The sequence below is a fragment of the Sphaerodactylus townsendi genome, linkage group LG04 (genome assembly GCF_021028975.2).
Source record: "Sphaerodactylus townsendi isolate TG3544 linkage group LG04, MPM_Stown_v2.3, whole genome shotgun sequence".
In the NCBI taxonomy this organism is placed as follows: Eukaryota; Metazoa; Chordata; class Lepidosauria; order Squamata; family Sphaerodactylidae; genus Sphaerodactylus; species Sphaerodactylus townsendi.
Genome location: NC_059428.1, coordinates 73,378,221 through 73,399,809, shown reverse-complemented (window position 1 = coordinate 73,399,809; position 21,589 = coordinate 73,378,221). Strand labels below are relative to the sequence as shown.

Below are 21,589 nucleotides of genomic sequence, written 5' to 3'. Positions count from 1 at the left end.
GTCACTTTCATGATGTCTACATAAATCAGAAACACCCTCCGCTCCACATAGACTATCATCGAGCTTGCTTCTCTCGCCCTCTCATTATATAACTGGCCCTGAGGCTGAGGGCTTTGGTTTTTTTATTCCTAGTAATGCTGAGAGTGGCTGAGAGCCAGTTCCAGGCTGCTATTTTCTTGGGGTGGGGGAGGGGTATAAAGCAGACAGATTTGTCCACAACCCAGAAGCTTTATGGTACAGAAAATTCTTCCATTTCTGATAATCCTCTCCTGTTGCAGAGGATTTCCCTGCCATTAAGTGATAGCTTTTGAGAGAGGAAAAAAATGCCAGCCAATCAGAGATGCTCTAATAAAACAAACAGCAAGCTTATGAGAAGAAAAGAACAGTGTGGCTATCAACTTGTCAGGTAAGCAAGACAGTCAATTTTTGGGGGGTAAATTTCTTATTTATTGATTCAGACAAGAGCTAATAACAACACTTTTTAGTGTACTATTTCTTGTCTTTGTTTGTGTCCTACTCACTCTTCAGTGGGATGTACTGTATTAGATACTTGTGCAGGTCTTTTTTAAAAAACCTACAAAGTAGTGCTGTTCTGCAAATACTTAGCAATTAAGTCCAAGTGGCCTTCGTAGGAGTCATATTACTACTGAATAACTATGCATAGTATTGGGTTATTATTTTGCTAAAACAAAGAACATTGTTGACAAGAGGGTGTAGAACAAATCAAGGAATAGGAAGGGATATGTTGTGATTTGAAGCAGAAAAAGATAATATATATTTTAAATCACTGAGCAGTATTTTTTTAAACAAGACATAAAAAAGTAAGGATAATTAAAAGTCCTGGATTCCTGCTTCTGTCTGCTTCTAGATGTTAAAAGAGTATTTGCCAGACCTGAGATGCAACAAGTGAATAATCAAGGTAATGTTTGCCATCATTTTAAATGGTAAGTAGAGTGCCATGACAAGCCATAGCAAATTCTAAAATTAGCAATGTATAAAACTTTTTGTTTTGGGAGACCATCATAGTTCTGTTCCAATATGCACACACAGAATTTTATAATTTCCAAAACAGTGAACTTAAAAATGTGTTGTGTTTCTGTCTTATGCAGCTTCTAGTCATGTCATCTGTATTTATTTTTTTGGTTTTCTCTATTGATAAGATAAATATCCAAATGACTTGTGTACTTTGAGGAGACATAGACTTTCAGGAAATTCTGAAGAGATTTCATTATGCATTTCCTATTACATTCAATAAAGCTTGCTCAAGAAAACAGTCTGATAGATTTTGTTTCAACTATTAATCATACTAGTAAACAATTAATTATAGAAGGGACAGCAAACTTGCCAATTATTTTGGTTTTATATATTGATTATTGTATGTTTGCAAAGACGCATTTCTGCAGCAGTGGGATCCATATTCACCATTACCCATCCTCACCTTGACTCACCCAGCAAAGTTTTTTGAAATACATTCCAGGGCATTTGGAGGGGACTAATGAGGAGAGTGGACAGTTGAATTCCATGAAATCTGCTTGTGGATCAATGGGTTGGGTGCATGATGATAAAAAATGGAAGTATGCAAAAGTAAAATTAATATTCAAGACTGGAAAAAAGTACAAACTTTTTAATGCTTAAATAAAAGGCTTGGTTGGAGTCAATTTCTTAAGAAGAGATTTGAGGAACATGAAGAGTTTCCTGATACTCTGAAGTCAAACAGAATAAACAAAGGTAGTTTACAACAGTGGTTGCCAGTTCTGGATTGGGAAATTCTTGAAGATTGGAGCCTGGAGAGGGCAGTGTTTAGAGTAGAAGGGACCTTAATAGGGTATATAATACCATAGAGTCCATCTTCCAAAGCAGTTGTTTTCTTCAGGGAAAAAGATCTCTCTGATCAAGAATCAGTTATAATTCCAAAAGATCTCCAGGCCCCACCTGGAGGTTGGCAACATTAGCTCAGGTGCTAATCTAGAATTTAATGATGGAGAAAATCAGCATGGACTCAAGGCGCTTTACAACTAGCAAATCTGATTTACACCAGAGTTGCTAAACTCCAGATGGTGTCTAGAAATCTCCCTGAAATACAGCTGGTCTTCAGGTGACAAAAATCAGTTCATCTGGAGAAAATGGCTGCTTTGGACTACATGACATTATACTCTGGTCAGGTCCCTCCCAAACAACATCCACCTCAAGCTCCACTCTTAAAATCTTCGGATATTTCTTAACCCTCAGCTTGCAACCCAAGGGTTACACCCAGAAAGGTTTAACAGCCGCAGATACAAACGTTTTCACTTTTTACTTTCTCAAACTGCCATTGACACTAAGAGCTTCTTGTAGTATGTTAGTTGCTTGCTTATGCTTGTACACACTGAGAACATTTTAATGCCTTTCTGCCCATAATTTACTTGATAGAGTTCCCACTTTTTCTCATGTGTGAAGACAGACGTTATAAGGAAAAGTAATCCTGAAGGCATACACACATGAAACAGCTGCATCAAGCCTGTTGCATCAAGCAACATCAGGAATGTTTCTGGCAAAAGTGTCCTCAGATAATGATACAAGGATAACTAATTCTGATCCATTTCTATTTACAACGATTATTTACTTGTATGAGTACACTCAGTTTTTATAACATTTTACCAAGCATTGATCTGGTCATTAATTTTTGCATTAGTTAACTGACAATCCCAAATGTCACTGAATATTTATTACATCTCATATGAACTGGCGAAAGCTCATTAAATTACACTAATAAATTGTTAACCCAAATAATCTTAGCAAAGACTATGACAGGACAAATTGTGACTATATACTATTTACAATATTCTAATCAAATTGTTGTCTTCTATTTCTCACATTCATTACCAGTAGTTAATGATTATTTTATCAGTTGGCTGATCTGCTTGTAGTGCTTTGATCCTTCTAGTGGGTCTTCTTCCCATCAAAGGGCTCACAACAAGAGAAAACAACATACTGTGTGCATGGGATGAGGGGGAAATCCCCACATTTTGTAATTTAGGAAAGTTCTTTCCATCAGATGTACCACAAAGAACAACCTGTCTTGTTGGAGAAACTGTATAATTATCATAGCATTTGAGGCCAGTTTTGAAAATAATCCCACTTCTTGAAATGTTAAAGGATCTTACTTTGGATAGCATTTTAGTATTACTGAACTTGTATAGCTAACTATATAGGTTATTTATATTACATTAAATAATCAGTACTTTTTGTTTTGATACTACCCATGTTCATTCATCTCTCCTTTCTCTCTCTCTCCTTCCTTGTGGCGAATGCTTGTGCATTTACTTGTCAGTCTTTCTTTGTATTCCACATGTCCATTCTATATGGGCCTGTGTCCGCTCCTGTCCTGCCAACTGTGTGTGCACCCAAGAAAGGAGTTGCTCCATCCTGTGCGATCGTGCTGGTCTCACACAGATCCCCAGTGAGTTCCCTTGTGAAGCCTACTCTATCAACCTGGACAAAAATAGCATTAAATTCCTCTCTGAGAGGGCATTTGGTACTCTACCTTCCCTGAAATCTCTTTCATTAAACCACAACAACATTTCCTTCATCACTCCGGGAGCTTTCAAAGGGCTGGCCAGCCTGACTGAGCTAAAAATGGCCCATAATGAATACATTCGCTATTTGCATACTAGGACATTTATTTCACTCAAGAGATTAATTAGACTGGACTTAGCAGACTGCAACCTTTTCAACATCCCTGACAGAATTTTTATTGAGCTTCCAGCCCTTCGGGAACTCTTTTGTTTTCAGAACAACTTCCGAAGGATTCCAGGAGCTATAAGAGGGATGGAGAATCTCACCCATGTTTACTTGGAGAAAAACAAGATAGAAGCTGTGGCTTATAATTCTCTTCTGGGTTTGACACGTCTAAAATATCTCAACCTCCAGGACAACAGAATAAACGTAATTCATGACGGAGCTTTTCAGAACTGCCAGCAAATGGAGTATCTTTATTTAAATGACAACTTCATCAGTGATCTCCCTGAGTACTCATTTGATGGTCTGAAGCATCTGAAGATGCTTAATATTGGTGGAAACTTGCTCAGGAATGTCTCTAATACCTGGTTCCGGGATCAGCTTGAACTGGAAGTTTTGTACCTGGACAGAAACCGAATCAGCTATATTGAGGAAGGGGCTTTTGAAAATCTTACAAGTTTGGTTTCTTTGCACTTAAACAGCAACAACCTAACCACCTTGCCTTTCTCAGTTTTCCAACCTGTTTACTTCCTTGGAAGACTCTACCTTTTCCGGAACCCGTGGGAGTGTGATTGCAGGATTGAGTGGCTGAAAGAATGGATGGAAAATTACAGACTTGTCAGAGATATTCCTTGTACCTCTCCTTCCTCTGTAGCTGGTCTTGATTTGACTAATGTTTATTTTGAGAGAACAGCTGAGGGTTTCTGCCTTGACCCAGAGGAATTAAATGTTACATCATATAGTCCTTTTCCTACTGGAGAACTTCAGTCTACTACAGAGAACAGGTTCAACAGCCTTATTTCCAAACTTTTACTCCAGAAGGGCCTTTCGGAAGAGGTGGGGAACACCACAGAAGCATTCACCAACACTACTTTGTTATATGGATTGACTAATAAGGTTTCTTTAGGACTCGGGGAATGTCACATCAAACTACTCCATATTTTTACTATTTTTATATGCATTATAGTTTATATATAGATAAATAAGCTGATAAAAGTCTAATGCTAGTCAAGAAAGTAGCATTTGAACAAGAGAAAAGTCTACACTAACACCAGTAGAGTTCAAATTTGTCAGGGTGGGAAGGCCTCTGCGGTTTAATGCATGATTTACAGAGCATTTCTAAGTAGTTATATCCTTCTAAGTTCACTGACTTCAATGGGCTTAACAGTGTATAACTCTGTTTACAATCATACTGCAAGTCTAGGTCCATCTTTTATAATAGATTCAGGTTCCCAGAAACAGCACCCTTTTCTGAAGCATCATAGGATTTAATATTTGATAGCCTAACAGTGTGATCCTAAGCAGTTACACCCTTCTAAGCCCATTAACTTCTGTAGACTTAGCAGAATGCAATTTTGCCTAAGGTTTCACTGTAGCAAACCGAGCAAGCCTGATACCTGTCATTATCCCATGAGAGTGACATCAAGATCAATCAACCGCAGAGAATTTGATCCACATTACATTTATATGACAGAAGAAAGGTAACCAGTGCTACAGTTGGCCCTATTTGTTTTTTGTGTTTTACAAAAACAAGAAAAGAGGGTAAAAGAGCAGACTGGTGACTATTAGGAAGGTTTGAGATAGGGATTTTGTTGTTCACTTGATCTTACATGATAAATTTTATATCATACCCTAACTCACAACTCTAGTGAGATTGTTAGTGGTCACAGGGCTAGCACTATAACACTTATCTTGTAATTCTCCCCAGAGAAAGATAAGGTAATGAAAACATTGTCTGCCTTCACTTAACTCTTTCTTGTGGGGAGGGGGTAGAATTCCACTTGAGCTGTACCCAAATAAAAATGTAAGATAATGAAGATCAAAAAAGCTTGGTGCTTGAAAAGTGCTACGTATTATACGAGGATGTTACGTATCAACCTGCCTTATGCTGAGTCAGTCCCCTGGCCCATCTAGCTCAGCAGTCTACTCTGACTCCAGTTCTCCAGGGCATGAAAAAAGTCTTTCTCAACAACTGCCACTAAGAACTTCTAAGTGGAGGTGCTAGGGATGTAACGAAGATATTGTTGTCTGCAAAACATGGCCCCTACTCCTGTCTTGCAGCCTCTTGTTAGTCTATCAAGATCCGTACAGCAGGTCATACTTTTCTCATGAATTCAGAATTACAAGAGCATTATAGCAGGAATACAGGTACAACAGTCATGTAATTGCAACGTGTCATGTGATCATCTGAATGTATGTATTTAGCATCAGTTAACATAATTTCTTTCCAAGTAAGCGATAACAAACCAAGTAGTTCCAAGAGAGGGAAACTGACTTGCAGAAACTTTTTTCCAAGTCAGGATTTCCCTTGCTGAAACAGAAACTTGGCCCATCTATATTGTTGTGCACATATGGATGAGGGTGTGCTAGTCCTTTGGCACTGAAATTCAGGTGGGAATGTGAATCTCCAGCCACTGTCTCAAGTGGCTCAAATGTGATGTACACCTACATTTGGATTGGGTCCATCATACGCTGCTTATAATACTGTATTTGGTTGCTACACCTCTGTGCAGATGTGACAGTGCTCATAGTTTCAAAGTTGGTGCCTCTCAAATTAGGGGATGCTTAAAATCCTATCTTCCTGGGCAAATCACTCACCCCCCCCCCCCAATCTTCCCTTGCCTCCCAACATTAGCTTGCTCCCACAAAGGCTTTCCGTAGCTGTAGAGACAAAAGGAAAAACAAATTTAGGCTGCCACCTAAAACAGTGCTGCAACCATCGCTACTTCAGCCATACAATTAACTTTTGGAATTCTCTTTCATTAAGTGTGGTAATCACTGTTGACTTAGAATGTATCTTACAAATATTTTTGAAATACTTGTATATCTTTTCCACACCAGCTCCACACAAATTAATTTCCCCTTCAATCAATTTTCTCCCCAAATTTTATTTTCCTTTAAAGATGAAAATCTCTCCTGCTTTCATCACCTCAATCATATTAGCTCTCCTTCAGTCTTTGGAGCTTGTTTGTAAGTCTATACATGTGCTCTTAGGCAATCCTTAGCCATATACTAGGCAAGACTAACTCCAGTCTACAGCTACAGTCCTCAGAATATTTTCCTGGAAGGAAGCTCCCTGAATAAAATTGGACTTCCTTCTGATCATACCTGCCTCTTCACTGAAGACAACAAACTCACACAAGGCAAGGCATGTAATTTAAAATACAGTAACCAGGCAGCAGCTGTCCAGACATTAGCCATCTGTGTCAGTGAGCCAGTTTGATTCTGTCCCATTCTCAGACATTCTCCATCAAAAGCTGTGCAACCCCCCAAGTGGCCGATCAGTATTGTGGGTGGGGCACATAGACAGAAACCCTTTAAATTCAATTGTACATCTGCCTATCCAGAGCCTCAAAATTTCTTGATTAGACCCTGACCACCTCAAGGCCAAAAAAACAAGAACTCACTTAGGGAAAAATCAGTGTGTGTGGTTGATTTGTACCTGGTTTGTAGACTATAAGGTTTGTAGGTTCAACATGCTGTAGGCACTTAAAAAAAAGAACTACAACTGTATGCAGTGCTATAAACTGAATAGAGAAACATGCTACATACATGCACAGGTAGCATTTTGAATACTAATTTATTTATGTAAATCTCTATGAAATCAGTGTAGATCTAGATTTTATATGGATTGATGTCAATAAATATACATGATGTACATCTTTGGGAGAGATCATTATGTGCTAATTAGCATACATTATAGCAGCTTCTAGGACAAATTGGGCTTTGGAATTTTAAAAGTAATTTAATATGTGATAAAAGTTTGACAAAAAGGAACCCCAGAAGGCTTGTTTGAACACTTGAGGCTCTGTCCATCTTGTAATAATGTATTTATAGAGCTGGTAAAATTGTACATATTTCAAAGCAACTGAAAGGTACACACACCTACACACTAAATATAAGACATTGGTCAACAAAATATCTTATAATTTCCTTACATAGAAATCTATTTTTATGTAGCAACATCTAAACTGTATAGAAAAACAACAAAGATGTTTTAAAGAATTTTTTAAAAAATTGATTATGCTTGCGAAGTACAGTGGAACCTCAGTTTTCACCGATAATCCATCTGGCGACACTCAGCGAAAACTGAAACTGGTGAAAATCGAAGCTATGCTGTTTGCGTATGCGCTACGCAAACGAAGTAGCAAATTTACGCAAAAAGCGTAAATGTACGCAAATGGCGTAGCCGAAAACTGAGGCACCCAGCGAAAACTGAGGCAAAAAAAAAACAAAAACAGCCGGGGGTGACTGGGGAAAACGGAAATGGATGAAAACCGAAGGCTACGATTACCGAGGTTCCACTGTACTCAGTTCAAGCGGAAACATCATTCCATACCCATTATTCAAAGCGGTAGGCAGAGTTGTTAATGACTGAAGCCTGTTCCACTGTATTTCACAAAACTGAATCTTTTGCTGCTAAATTATTATATGCTGACTTCTGTTGTCCATCCCAAGTATTCATATAAAAAGGTGATTTTGTGTGGAGTGCTGAAGACATCTAGTAAATACAAAGAATTAGCTGACCATTTTTCCCAGAATGAAAGGCCAGATGGTTTGATAACTACTTGATTGAGCTTTTCTGTGTACTAAATTCAATGATTTTGGATTTCCAGGCTATTTATAAAAGGAATAATCTTCTTACATACTAAAATTCATCTGTGCATTATAAAAGGCCTGTTTTTCAAAGCCTGTATCAACCAAATGCAATAGATTAAGCGGAGGATTGTTGTAGGGAAAAACATTGCTATGTCATGTGACTAGACTATTGACAGTAGAAATTTGATAAAACATACCAGCATTATCAGGGATACTTGTTGGCTTATATTTTTTACAAGTGATCATTTTACATATAAGGAACTGCATGAATTAATTCTATTGGCACTTGTTTTGCTCCAAATGTCTTAACCTGAACAACATGTAAAATGTACATTAAGTAGTTTCAAAGTTAAATCTTGTGGGAAGGATTTCTTTGGCCTACAGAAAACAGTGGTGACTGGGAATTAGCAGCAAACATTCAGGAATCAGCATTTTATTTTGAAACTATGCTGTTTTACTGCTTGGTTGCAAGACCCAGAAACACATAGGCATAGAGGTGGGTCTTAGCAGTTTACAGACTTTGTATTGACATTTATATTTCCATTTCCAGAAACCTTTTTGGGTACCATATGATGATTAATCTATTGCAGAAGAGATGATACAATTGAACAAATCAGGCCTTTCTCAGAGGGGCTTTCAGACAAAACCCTTCCCTTCCTAATCCTTATAAATGACTCATATATGGTGTCTTTATCATATGTCCTGCTGTAGACGCTAAAAGGGGGCTTGACCTTTCTCAGTGCTAGGGTTAATTTGACTGGGTGCAGAGTAATGCATGAAGTGATGCGTGCAGTTTGTCTTTACTGCTGGACCAGTTCGGCTTGTCTCTCCTTCACTCTGCGTTTCTTCCTATTTGTTCATTTTTTTAACTGTTCATTTTTTAAAACAAATTCCTCAAGTCTCTGCATGTTTACCTGATCAAGTCTGGATCCTACATAGCACAAATGGAAATAAAGTTTGCTGCCTTCTACTGCAGCTTGCTGTATAATACTCCCCCACCCCAGGCAACTGGCAGTTCCCCAGAAATGGTATGGGGAAGAAATGGAGGAACGGCAAGAGGGAGAAGTGGCAAAACTCACCCATTTTGCATTCAGTGATTATCTTTATATTTTTAATGCAGAAGGTCAGATGGATGGGTGCAGCTTTGTACTGGACACAGTCCAGTCCAATCTGAATTGTGCACAGCTCTGTTCTAATGGGGAGGGGAAGTTAGAAAGCCTTGTTAGTGACTAACAAAGTCACTTTGTTAGCCCAGTGAAGGCTACAGCCACTGAAATCCAGTTTCAACATACGATAAGTCCAATGAACACCTTCTTCAACCATACTGGAGGTGAAGATTGAATGAATAACACAAATACTGTAAGAGTATTTCCATGGGACATGAATTGCTGAACTTAGGCAGATATATTAGTCAGTTCAGGTATCCCAGCTGTTACTGCAAAAAATTAGGAATCTCTTCAATGGTCAAGCTTAAATTTAAACAATTTTTAAACCTAGTGTTTAAAGTCAAATGATAACCAAATCTAAATCTACAATTTTGTTTAACTTAAGTACTGTAAAAATTAAACCCTTCTGAACTTTATAGCTTCAAAATACTTTATTCCTGGATAACAGTCCAATTAGATGTAACAGAAGCTATTTATGCATGCACTACTTACCTTGAGGTTGAGAAGTGCTTCTCTTAACTTTGCTTCACAGTGGGGATTTCCTTTTTATGCCATACTTCCCCCCACCTCCACCCCAGTGGTCTTTTATTTACACAGGTTACCCTCCTGTGAAGTCTTCATATTTGAGCCAATCCACCATTTTGCCTGCCCACCTGCCTTTTTGTTGTTACCAAGCAACCTCCATTTTGGGAGGTTATCAGTTGCCTTTTCTTCCTGTGCCTGCTGAAGTCTACGGTGAGTTTGCAGACTTAAAACTTCCAAAGAAAGTTCAGTGCTGAGAGTAAAACCAGTCCTGAATTGACCATGGTCCCCTTTTCTTTCACAAAAGGAGGGAATGGGGGGAGGAAACAGATACCCTTCTCAAACTTTCAGACCTTGGAAAAGAGTTGCACAATTGCCAAATACACAGATGGTTGATCTGCTGGAATGCAGAGGGGTATTGAAGATCTTCTCAGTATTTCAGTTGATTTGCATTCCCGGAATTTGACAGAGAAAGCTGGGAAATATGTTCTTTTTATCATTCAGTGAGTGGGAGGAGAAAGAGAAAAAGAGAGAATGAGATGATACATAGACCCTCAAGGTGTGCATGTCTATTGGGGAAACATACATCAGTGTGCCAAATGTCAGGCCCTAAATTGTGAGGAAGACCTCCCTCTCCAATCCCTTTGATACATGCTCCTCCCTCCATGGAAGAGAGTCCGCAGGACAGGCGGCTTCTAGAAGTGTCATGGAGAGAACTTTCTTAGATGGGACAATACAGAGTCTCCAGTGAGTTAAAGAGTGAGAGACATCACTTAGCTGTGGATCCCACCTTTTGTAGCATGCCCTCGCCAGTAGAGCTGCAGCGAATCTGGACTTCTCTATCTCTCTTTCCTCTCCGCCTGACTTTTGCCCAGACAAAATATGTATTATAATTGGGTGAAGTCACATTTCTATTTGACTGGAAACAGGTAGCAAAAGAGCAAACATTGGGGGAGATGGGAGGAAAGACAAGAAAGGCCAGCAAGAACTTTGTTATTGAACCCAGCCTAGTCAATTTCACTAAGTTCATCGCTCCAGCAATACATTTTAAACATAATTTTTTTTAAAAAAAAGCTTTTGATTTTGCTGAAATGGTGGTCAGTAGAGTGGGAGAAAAGTGGGGAGGGGTGAGAAAACCCAGGAAAATATTAATGCATGGTGATATTATTTGCTTTCCCTGCAAAGGGAGAAAAAAGGCACACTAAAAGTGCTTTTGGAAACAATGGGGATTCTCTGATCTGAGAGGGAGTGAAAGCTGAAGAGGGGATAACAGAATCAAATCCAAAGGTAATTTACATCCAAAGCAAACATGTGCACAAATGGCCTGAGATCACACATCTCCATTAATCTTTTCCAGGAAAATTACAGTCATGCATGCCTCTGATTTGGATTGCAGCCACATGTATCTGTAATTTCTTTTAAGATCCATGATCTCCATCACATCTGATTTGATCCCTAGCAAAAGAAGCAGAGAAGAAAGTGTTTATGAGAAGACATATAGAATTAAGTAGTCTGTTTATATGAATAGTGTGGGCTGCCCACTGCAATATTCATGATCTGAGCCAGTTTCCATGGGGGAAGGAGATTTTTACACATATTTTGTACTTCTAGAAGTTTCTGGAATCATGCTTTGTGGAGGTGTAAAGCTTATCAGCATGATACACAAAGATCATAAAAAAGTTTTTGGTTAAGCTTTCAAATTTACTTAGATTTATTAATGTAATTGCATCACTGTAGACTAAATTTTTATAGTAAGCTACAGGGAACTCTACATCTGCAGAGAACTAAATCTAGTTAATTTTTTAAAAAGAAGCTTAAATGTTGCTTCTTAAATGTGTTGCATTTGATTTAAGCATTGAATATGAGAGGATTTTTAAAAGGGTTGGTAAGAAATATTTAACTTCTCTCTCAGGAGTCACTCAAATTAAATTAGCACATATTCTGTTTGGCTGATTATTCCCTGGTGCTCTGCCCACACCGAGGATAAGTTTCCTCAGGGGCAGAGATTTCTGTACAGATGCAATCCCCCCTATTGCACCGAAGATTTTGAAAGCCCCAATGTTACCCTTTTGCTTCAGTGTTTTGCTCCTTCTGCTCCCCCGCCCCCTTCTCACAGGAATTGATGGCTGGGATTTCCCTAAAAAACAACAACAATTATAGCAGCCTGCACAATATTGATATAAGGAATATTGATATTATATTTAAAGGGCTAAATAAAGAACTATCTTCAGTCTTGCGTTGGATGGGGAAATGACCTGGAAGCGGGGGCAGGCAAACTGCACAAGCTGCACAGCAGGCAGCGGGGCACCTCATCATGTGTAAACAAGGAAATGTGAGGCGACCCCGCTGCAAAGGCACTGTGGGGTAATGAGTGTTGCAGGAAGTGCTCCCTGCATAATTGGCTTCTGTGATGGCCATGCTCTGTCAGTGCTCTGCTAAAAATTTTCATATCAGTGAAACTGACTTCTGCAGTTTGCATAAGCATAGTTCAAACAGCTGTCATTAGGAGCCTTTTAACGGCTGCTTATACCAACTGATGCAAATCACAGATTATCGTGTCGAGCAGCTACCATGATGCTAAACGTGTGAATTGTACCTAAACTGCACCAATTTCAATGGCAATTATTTCAAAGTGAACCATATCAGCACGTACCAATCACCACACATTAATGATGTACTTATGCATTTACTTCACTTATTCCCTACCTTTCTCCCCAGTTGGGACCCAAAGCAGCTTACATTGTTCTACTCTTCTCCATTGTATTCTAACAACAACCCTGTGGGGCTAAAAGTGTGTGATAGACTCAGGATCACCCACTGAGCTTCCATGGCAGAGTGTGGATTCAAACATGGGTCTTTTACATCCCAGTCTAACACTCTCTAAGCCAATGTTTCCCAACCTTCCTTATGCCGCAACCCTTTAATACAGTTCCTCATGTTGTGGTGACCCCCAACCCTAACATTTATCCATTTTACAGATGGAGAACACTGATGCAAGAGTCTTAGGCGACCCCTGTGAATGGGTCGTTTGACTCCCAAAGGTTGAGACAACCCACAGGTTGAGACAACTGCTCTAAATCAATGTTTCCCAACCTTTTCGATGCTGTGGTACCCTTGATAGGCCTACCTCCTGGAAGGCAGAAGGGGCCCAGGTCCACCGCTCAGAAGGGGCTGAGTCAGTATGCTGGAATGGGCTCTGGAGGGTTGATGACTCATAGGGCCCAGCCTGCTGGCCCACAAGCGCCCTCATCCCACGACCCCTATGATGTGCGCACGGAGATTTTCAGGTCATAGGCTGACAGGGAGGCCTGGAGGCCACAGTTGCTGCTGCTGGCTTCCTTGGTACCGTGTGGCAGGGCAATTCTGCAAAGGGAGGGAGGCCAGTAGCATTGTCGTGGTACCCCTTGGACATGCTCATGACACCCCAGGGTGCTGTGGAACCCCAGTTGGGAATTGTTGCTCTAAACATTACATCACACTAGCAGAAGTGCAACTTCTGTTGTAATAAAGCTTTGTATGGATTTTAGTCTGCAACAAGGAGAATTTGTCCAGTTTATTTTGATTTGGCAGAAATTAACAGCCCCATTCAAAGAGGAGGGGGCTGAATCCACCATTGGAAGCAGGAGGGAGGCTGCACTGGTGGATTTGCCCACTCTGGGGCACTTGCCCTGGTGGAGGGGCAAAACTGCTGCTGTACTGCTGCCGCCACCCTCCTGGCAGTGGAACGTGGTGCAGGATGCTATGGCAGCATCCCTGTGCTTCTGCCACTGCTGTAAAGGAAGTTGGCTGGGGGCAGGGCCAGGAGAAGAGTCGAGATTAGTTGGTATCCCATGTCCCTGGGCGCATGGGGTATCATCATTGGGGGGAGGGGGTGCCGGCTGGGTTTCCAAAGCTGCTTGCCAGATGAGTTCACCATGGCCACAGGTAACACCCCCCCCCCCCCGGAGCTGGCCTGCTGCTGCAGCGCCCGTCCAAGCTGCCCGAGCCCTGCCCTCCCTGCTGGCTCCTGTAAGTTGGGCGCAGGGAGCCAGGTGGGGGGTGAGGCACAGGGAGCCAGTTATGCTCCCGGGCACCATTTAGGCCCGGTACACCACTGTTGACAGATGTGGAGCTTTTCTGTTTTCCTCATCCCAGCTGCCCCTTCTGACTCCCACAAAGTTGATTGCTGTGATCATGGGTTCTGCATAAACTAATAGCCACATGAATCAGTGCTGCACTGAATACAGGGAAGGGGGCAAAATCACCCCCTTTCCCCATCTCTTTGAAGCCCAATCAACATATGGCTGTTAGTTCACAAGTCCTACAACCTCAGGAATCAACTTTCTGTGGTTGGGATTGCTAGGTAGTAGGGAAATGTGATAAAAATTCACAGTCTTTACATTGACATATTGCCGGTTCCTATCTAGTGCAATAACTCACTGTACTAATTCCCTTATTTCTTCTTTTATGAAGTGCCAGTTCTCAGAAGTGGTACTGTTTCTTTCCCCCAGCAGAGTATTTCCACACACCTTACATTATTAAGAGAGAATTAGATTGTACCATTTTTCCCCTGGTGCAACAGAGAGGAAGCCACCCATTTGATGCCTGAATGCTACACTTGACCACCAGGAATTAAGGTGGATGAGGCTACTCTTAAGAAGGGAATTTGCACTATTGGAAAAGTTAGTAGGATCCAATCCAGAATATATTGGGAGCTGCATTTTGAAGATGTCCAATTTAAGAAAGCTTCATAAAATTCTTTTTATTGTGTGCTAAGAAGCATCTGTTATATAAAATGGAACATGTTTCAGTTATATATTACATAAAATCAAAGGTATTTTTGGGTGCTCAATAGCCTAAGTCAGGGGTAGGGAACCTGCGGCTCTCCAGATGTTCAGGAACTACAATTCCCATCAGCCTCTGTCAGCATGGCCAATTGGCCATGCTGGTAGGGGCTGATGGGAATTGTAGTTCCTGAACATCTGGAGAGCCGCAGGTTCCCTACCCCTGGCCTAAGTAGTCCTCACCTGGATAGGCCAAACTGCTCTAAGTAGAGTCAGCTGTAGTTAGTACTTGGATGGGAGACCACCAAGGAATACCAGGGTCATGATGCAGAGGCAGGCAACGTCAAATCTCTTCTGAATGTCTCTTGCTTTGAAAACCCCACCAGGGGTCGCCACAAGCCAGAGGTGACTTGATGGCAAAATAAAGCCTCAGTACTCACAAGATTAGTGTTGCTTGTGAACATGTATTTGTTGGACAGAAAACAGTTCCCTCATGAGTTAGGTAAGAAAACATCTGCTGGCTCATTCCCTCAAATTAAAAAAAAAGTAAACTGAAAATTAGTTGATCAGAACCATCCACTATATTTAAAAAAAACATGAAAAGAAATGTTAATTACCATTTGTGCTCTTAATGTACCCCTTGGAAGACATTATGTGTAGTTTCTTTTCAGACTGACTTTGTTTTTTTTTTACAACTTGCAGCTGAGGTTGCAGTTTGAAGTTCAAAATCAGCATGGGGAAAAAGGGCATAACACTTTCCCTTGTACCCCCCCCCCCATCACCTGTCCCCAGTAGCTTTTTCTTTCTAGGTAGAACAGAAATGTGTCTTCATTTTCTCCTGTGGAAGAAAATGCAGCTTGGCAGCAATGAAGGGAAACAGCTTTCAGCAGGAATGCAGCTACTGGGAGTGTAATTTACAATAATTAATCTTCCCCTTCAAATCAGTTCCAGTAGCTGCATTCAAATAGAAATAGTCTTTAAGAACCATGGAACTTTACTTACTATGTAGTTCTCACCCAAGAGAACCTGAAATGCATTTCTAATTGCCTACACCTGTAATGCTTTTATTAAGGGTTCACACAGGATCCAAACTATTCCAAGGAAATCAAAATGTGACAAACTATTAAACTACCTATTAAATCAAAAGTAAACATTCAGAGGTCAATGAAGAGATGTTAACTTGAACATAATCCATTTTGAAACAATATTTTACTGTGGAATCCTTTTAGTTACACATTCTTACCTAGTCAGTGTGATTTTTGCGGCTGTTTTCTGTTAGCCAAGGCACTGATGTCCAAGTCAACGTTTGTACCGTTCACCCTTAAAAAATCATGTAAATGTTCATCTGTACTTCTTGACCTACATTTGGATTTCACAATTTTCATCTTGGAAAATGTTTGTTCACTTTTGTGGTGCCAAAGACTGTGAATACGCCTGTAGCGAATTTCTTTAGGCTGATGAAATATGTCAGATAGACCAGAATAGAAATCGAATGGACTGTTCTCTTGGCAAATGTTTCTGAGATGATCACAGGCTTGCAAATCAATTAGCTATATCCTGAAGAAAGTTAGTTGAATCTTCCGGTGCTACTTCAAATAGGTTCTGAAACATTCTTATTTTCTTTCCACGGTTATGGCAATCAGTGAATCTGATCTGGAATTCTACTTGCAGCGGGTTCAGTGATTTGATGTGTCTTTCAATATTGAATTGTGAATTCCCGTTCTCAAAATTTAGTCCATTGCATCATGAAAAGTTTGAAATGTTACCTTCACTAACTAGATTCACAAAAGTAATTAGTTTTGCTTCAAAAGCTTCCAGTTTAGAACAGATGTCATACACAAGCTTTTCTTTTCCCTGCAATCCTAGATTCATTGTGTTCAGATGCTCTGTCATATCAGTTAAGAAACCCAAATAAAAAATCCACTCAGGGTCAGAAAGTACTTCTGGATCTTTTCCTTTCTCCTTGAGAAAGAAATCAACTTCATGATGAAGACTGAAAAAATGTGGCAGGACTTTGCCTCTGCTATGCCACCTGACTTCTGATTGGTACATGGTACAATAATCTCCATGAAACTGACAATAAGTAAGGCCATGATGCCTGATGTAATTAATGCTGGATATAACACCATCAACTTTCCCACTGAAGAATCTCTCGACACAAGACTTGCTGACAGATGTTGCAGTAAAATTGAATGGGGAATGCACTATTTCAGTATCTCTTCACTGATTCTTGCATCAATTTGACTTCCCACCATATTTCTTGCACCATCAATTGTGATGCTTTCAATTTACCCCAATGCAGACCAAAATTTTCTACAGATTTCCACAACTTCAAGAATATGTTTTCTGCAGTTGTAGTGCCAGTGCACAGAATCCTTCTGTAACTCTGAAGTTATAATCTATTTCCCTGGTAAATATTAGCAGTTGGGCAGTGTCTATAATGTAATTTATCTGGTCTAATGCTAAATGGAGGGGGGCGGGTGGGAGGAACAAAAATTTTGCCTTGACAATCAGTGACATATGCAGTTCAGTGGCATATGCAACTCTCCTCTGAGTTCATCAACATGCCTGATGATTGTACATGCAGATAAACTGACAGAACAAACACAAGATAACTTATTAGGGCACATTTCCCCCATTACTTTAACTATTATTAACAAATTCACATCAGTGAATGTCTACCACTCTCTGCAATACTTTCAGCTACATGATAATTGGCCGTCACAGTAGACATTTCTTAACGTGCTTTCTAAAACTATTTTGCTTGCATTGATTTTTAAGAGACTGTGTCTTGTTCATTCACACTTCTCCTTGATATACTGACTAACGCTTGTGACAGGATTACAAGTGCTTCTAACATTGCACTCCTCTAATACTTTCAGGATACTTTCAGTCAAACTGCTTCATCCTTGTTTAAAACGAAGAAATACTCAGTAGACTATTTGTAATTAGACACAGCGCTCATCTGCAATTTTCTGTTTCTTTGAAACAGCACTTCTTTTGCAAACATCTTCTTGCAGAATTTTTAGCAGAGCAGTAGTTCCAGAGTTTCAAGATTATCCTTGAAAAAAATAAAAATGTGAGAAGTACAGTTTGGGGGCCTAACTCTGCCCTTTCCCATCAAATCCACTCCACTCTAGCTGTTATTAGCTGGGGATTTTCGTTTCGACCATGGTAAAGAAGAGACCCCTGTTTCCCTGTCTAGTAGCTCTCAGGAGTATTGGGCCTTATGCACAGACTAGGAAGAATTATTTAAAAATGAGTTATGAATGTGACCCACCAAATGGCAGAGCTGCAATTCTATGTGCACTGGATGCTATTCGTTCTTAATAAACACACGGCCTTCAGGATTAATTTACACATGCTGATACTTAAAGACAGGAAGCCTTCCAAAAAAGGGCATATAGAAAGAGTGAATGAAGAGCAGCCTCCCACCTGGAGCACAGAATATATGCCACTAATTTTGCTTCAAATTATATGCAGGATATGAAGAAGAAGAGTTTGGATTTATATCCCCCCTTTCTCTCCTGCAGGAGACTCAAAGGGGCTTACAATCTCCTTGCCCTTCCCCCCTCACAACGAACACCCTGTGAGGTAGGTGGGGCTGAGAGAGCTCCGAAAAGCTGTGACTAGCCCAAGGTCACCCAGCTGGCGTGTATGGGAGTGCCCAGGCTAATCTGAATTCCCCAGATAAGCCTCCACAGCTCAAGCAGCAGAGCTGGGAATCAAACCCGGTTCCTCTAGATTAGAATGCACCTGCTCTTAACCACTATGCCACTGATGCTCCTCAGCACATGTATACACATCAGTGATTGCCAGCTAAGCCTCGATCATGAGACACACAATGGCAGCTTGCGGGAGGGGAACTTGGCTGGAGAAAGATGTGGGAAAGAGAATCCCATAAGATTCTCTGAGAAGAGTACTCCTTCCCTCTCAATTCAAGGGGCCATTCACTGCAAGAGAAGAGATGCAAGAGAAGAATCCTAGCTGAAGTGGGTGGGGAAGAGAGGCAGAAGCAAGCAAAACATGAAGTCAGAGCAATCAGCAAGAATGCGTTTACCTGTAGCAGCAACCTCACCAAGAACCGTGGAGGCCACTTAGCCCAGCCTTGATGGGTGCAGCGTTTAGAAATGTTCACTATACAAAACACTTTGAATCCTCCCCCCCAAATACCAGACCTTTTACTGTCCTTCCAACCCCCCCCTTGTTTTGGCAAAAGAAGGCCAGACATCTCCTGTACACATTTACATAGCAGCTTTATCTTCCTTACATATACACAACATGATAACACATGGAGCGGGGGAGTGAAAAAGCTGACAGGTACCAATACCTGAGCTAGCAAAGCACCCAGAATGGCCAAAATAATGTAGTATGGAGGATAAGACCAAGAGGGGGATGACAAAAGGAACCACAGAGACCAAAAAGAAACAATGGTGATCTTGAGCTTTTGCAAGAAAGAAACAGGAAGAACAGCAACAGGTGGTGTCTCTTGAGGCTGGAAGAACTGTGTGGGTCTGAGGGAAAATTCCTTGAGGGTGGTAGCAGCAAACAAGCACGTTGGAAGGCTGCACAGAAAGAGCGGGGGGGTGGGGGAGTGGCTTGCAGCTCATGGGCTGCAGGTTGGGGACCTCTGCTCTTGCCCAGCCATGCTTTGCTCCAATTAAAAAAAGACAACACTGAGTGATGGAAAGGTACGCATTTGGGTGGAAAGGTACACATTTTTGTGTCCTGTAATGGTCCTGCCCCTCATAGTTACCAATTGTTACAACAGTCCAATTGTTATAATTTCTTGTGAATTTTTTATGCACAGTTATTTGTCAAATTTAAAATAGATAAAAGATCTAATGGTTCTGAAGATTCTAAGAATGAATTTGAAGTGTAAATATGTACCAATGATCATATTAGTGCTAAAATGTATAAACTATTATTGAATTGAAACAGAAGGAGAACAAGAGAAAGAATGAATGGTAAAGGGCCTAATGCAGATGGAAGGGGGCAAAATGGCTTCTGGGAAAGGTGCAGGCCTGTGCTGGCACATTTGCCCACTCTGTTGGAGTAAGGGACACCTGTCCCGGTGGAGACAGCAAAGAAGCTGGTGTGTAGGTGCCACAGAGCTCCACAGTGCCCAAACCCACAAGTGCCTACCACTCGGCAGCTGAGCTGGGGTACAAGTGCATGCTGGCCAGTGTGGGATGGGCTGGGGGTGTTCCTATGGGTTGGGCCAACTGGAAAGTGTGGTATAAATTTGTTTCGTCTATGAGGCTATTCGGGTGGCAGGATTTTTAAATTTTTCTCCTTTCCGCACTGCCCAAAACCCCTCTGGAGGTGGCCTGGTGGCACCTTTGCCACACCTTTGCCTTTCCCTGGCCTCCGTGGAGCTCTCTCTCATCTGGATTGGGCTGCCCATGGGCTAATAATTCTGGTCATAATATTCAGAGCAAATAATGCAAGAATATGTGGTTCAAAAGGGCTTAAAATTACACCTTACTAAGTTCCAGTTCGAAGAATTTCTGTGAAAACATGTACTGCTGTTATATGTCACCAGAAAACTTGGCAAAGATGTAAAAATGTTTTCAATAATTGTTGGAAATGTGATCCCTATGAAAGAACTTTTTATGATTTGCAGTTGACTTGTAAAAAAAAGCTGAGAAAATGTGGATATTAATACATTCAACAGATTTTTTAAAAATGAACTGAAACCCGAAGCTTTCCTTTTGGGTTTCAGTTCATTTCTTTAAAATATGTTGAGTGTATTAATCTCCTAATTTTCTCAGCTTTTTTTACATCAACCGTAAATACCTAAATATTTTGTAAATAAAGCAAGTATTTCAAAATGAAATAAGTCTCTAGAACTCTTTCCTCCAAATAGAATCAACCCCAGTATTATTGCTCCTTAAAACTTCTCATTGCACTTCTTCTCATGGTGAGAACAGCTTTCCAGAAAACGTGTTTTGGGATTGCTGCATATAAATTTTTTTGAGTAACCATACTGATGATAAAATCAGTGGAAATGCTTATTTCTGGTTACATTTTTGCCCCACAGGTTTAAATATTTAGGTTACAATATATTAATACAAAAGCACAATATCACAGTCGCTCTATTAAAATGCAATGGAGTTTTGCCATGGTCATGGAAAGTGAACTGCATCATAACTTTATGCAATGCTGCCAATAAATATCCTACTGATACAAGCTGTTTAGCATCAGTGAAATTAAATCCTGAATAAATATTTATCTTTGCATAATGAACAAATTAAAAGTTCAATATTCTCTAAGGAAGGGAGTGGAGAGAAGACATAATGGTAATGGCAAAAGGAAATTACTCACTGAGACCACACCACAAAACTTAATTAGAAAAGCCAGTGTTGTGAAGGGATTAAGAGTGTTGTATTAGTATCTGGGAGACCCAGGCTTGAATTCCCACGTGCCATAGAAGCTTGCTGGATGACTTTGGGCCAGTCATAATCTCTCAGTCTAATCTACCTCACAGGGCTGTTGTGAAGATAAAATGTAGGAGAGAATAATAATGCAACTGGAACATGGCTGTACAGCCTGGAAACCCCACAACACCCCAGTGATTCCAGTTGTGAAAGCCTTTGCCAATACAATAATAATATAAGCTGCTCTGGGTCCCCATTGTGGGAGAAAACTGGTGTATAAACAAAGCAAATAAAATAAAATAAAGAATACTGGGTTCAATGCCTTAAACATGTAGGGAGTGAAACATTTGGCATTTCCTCCAGCAGAACTGCCAGCAAAATGTTCCTCCAGCAGAACTGCCAGCAAAGTATGACCTAATTGTTATAACAATTCCATGTACTT

General features: G+C 40.5%; 1 protein-coding gene across 3 annotated transcripts; it reads left to right on the top strand.

Moving 5' to 3' along the window:
- Window positions 1-369: 369 nt before the first annotated feature.
- Window positions 370-5,534, top strand: NYX (nyctalopin). Of its 3 annotated transcripts, none has more exons than XM_048495313.1 (3): window positions 370-406; window positions 869-944; window positions 3,311-5,534. In XM_048495313.1, exons 2-3 carry the CDS (start codon window positions 923-925, stop codon window positions 4,693-4,695), a joined length of 1,407 nt encoding a protein of 468 aa, XP_048351270.1. In that variant the 5' UTR covers window positions 370-406; window positions 869-922; the 3' UTR covers window positions 4,696-5,534. The 3 variants fall into 3 exon arrangements, with proteins under 3 accessions (XP_048351270.1, XP_048351271.1, XP_048351272.1); XM_048495314.1 differs by having other exon boundaries at window positions 402-406; window positions 869-919; XM_048495315.1 differs by lacking the exon at window positions 370-406 and having other exon boundaries at window positions 3,389-5,534.
- The last annotated feature ends 16,055 nt before the right edge of the window (window positions 5,535-21,589 follow it).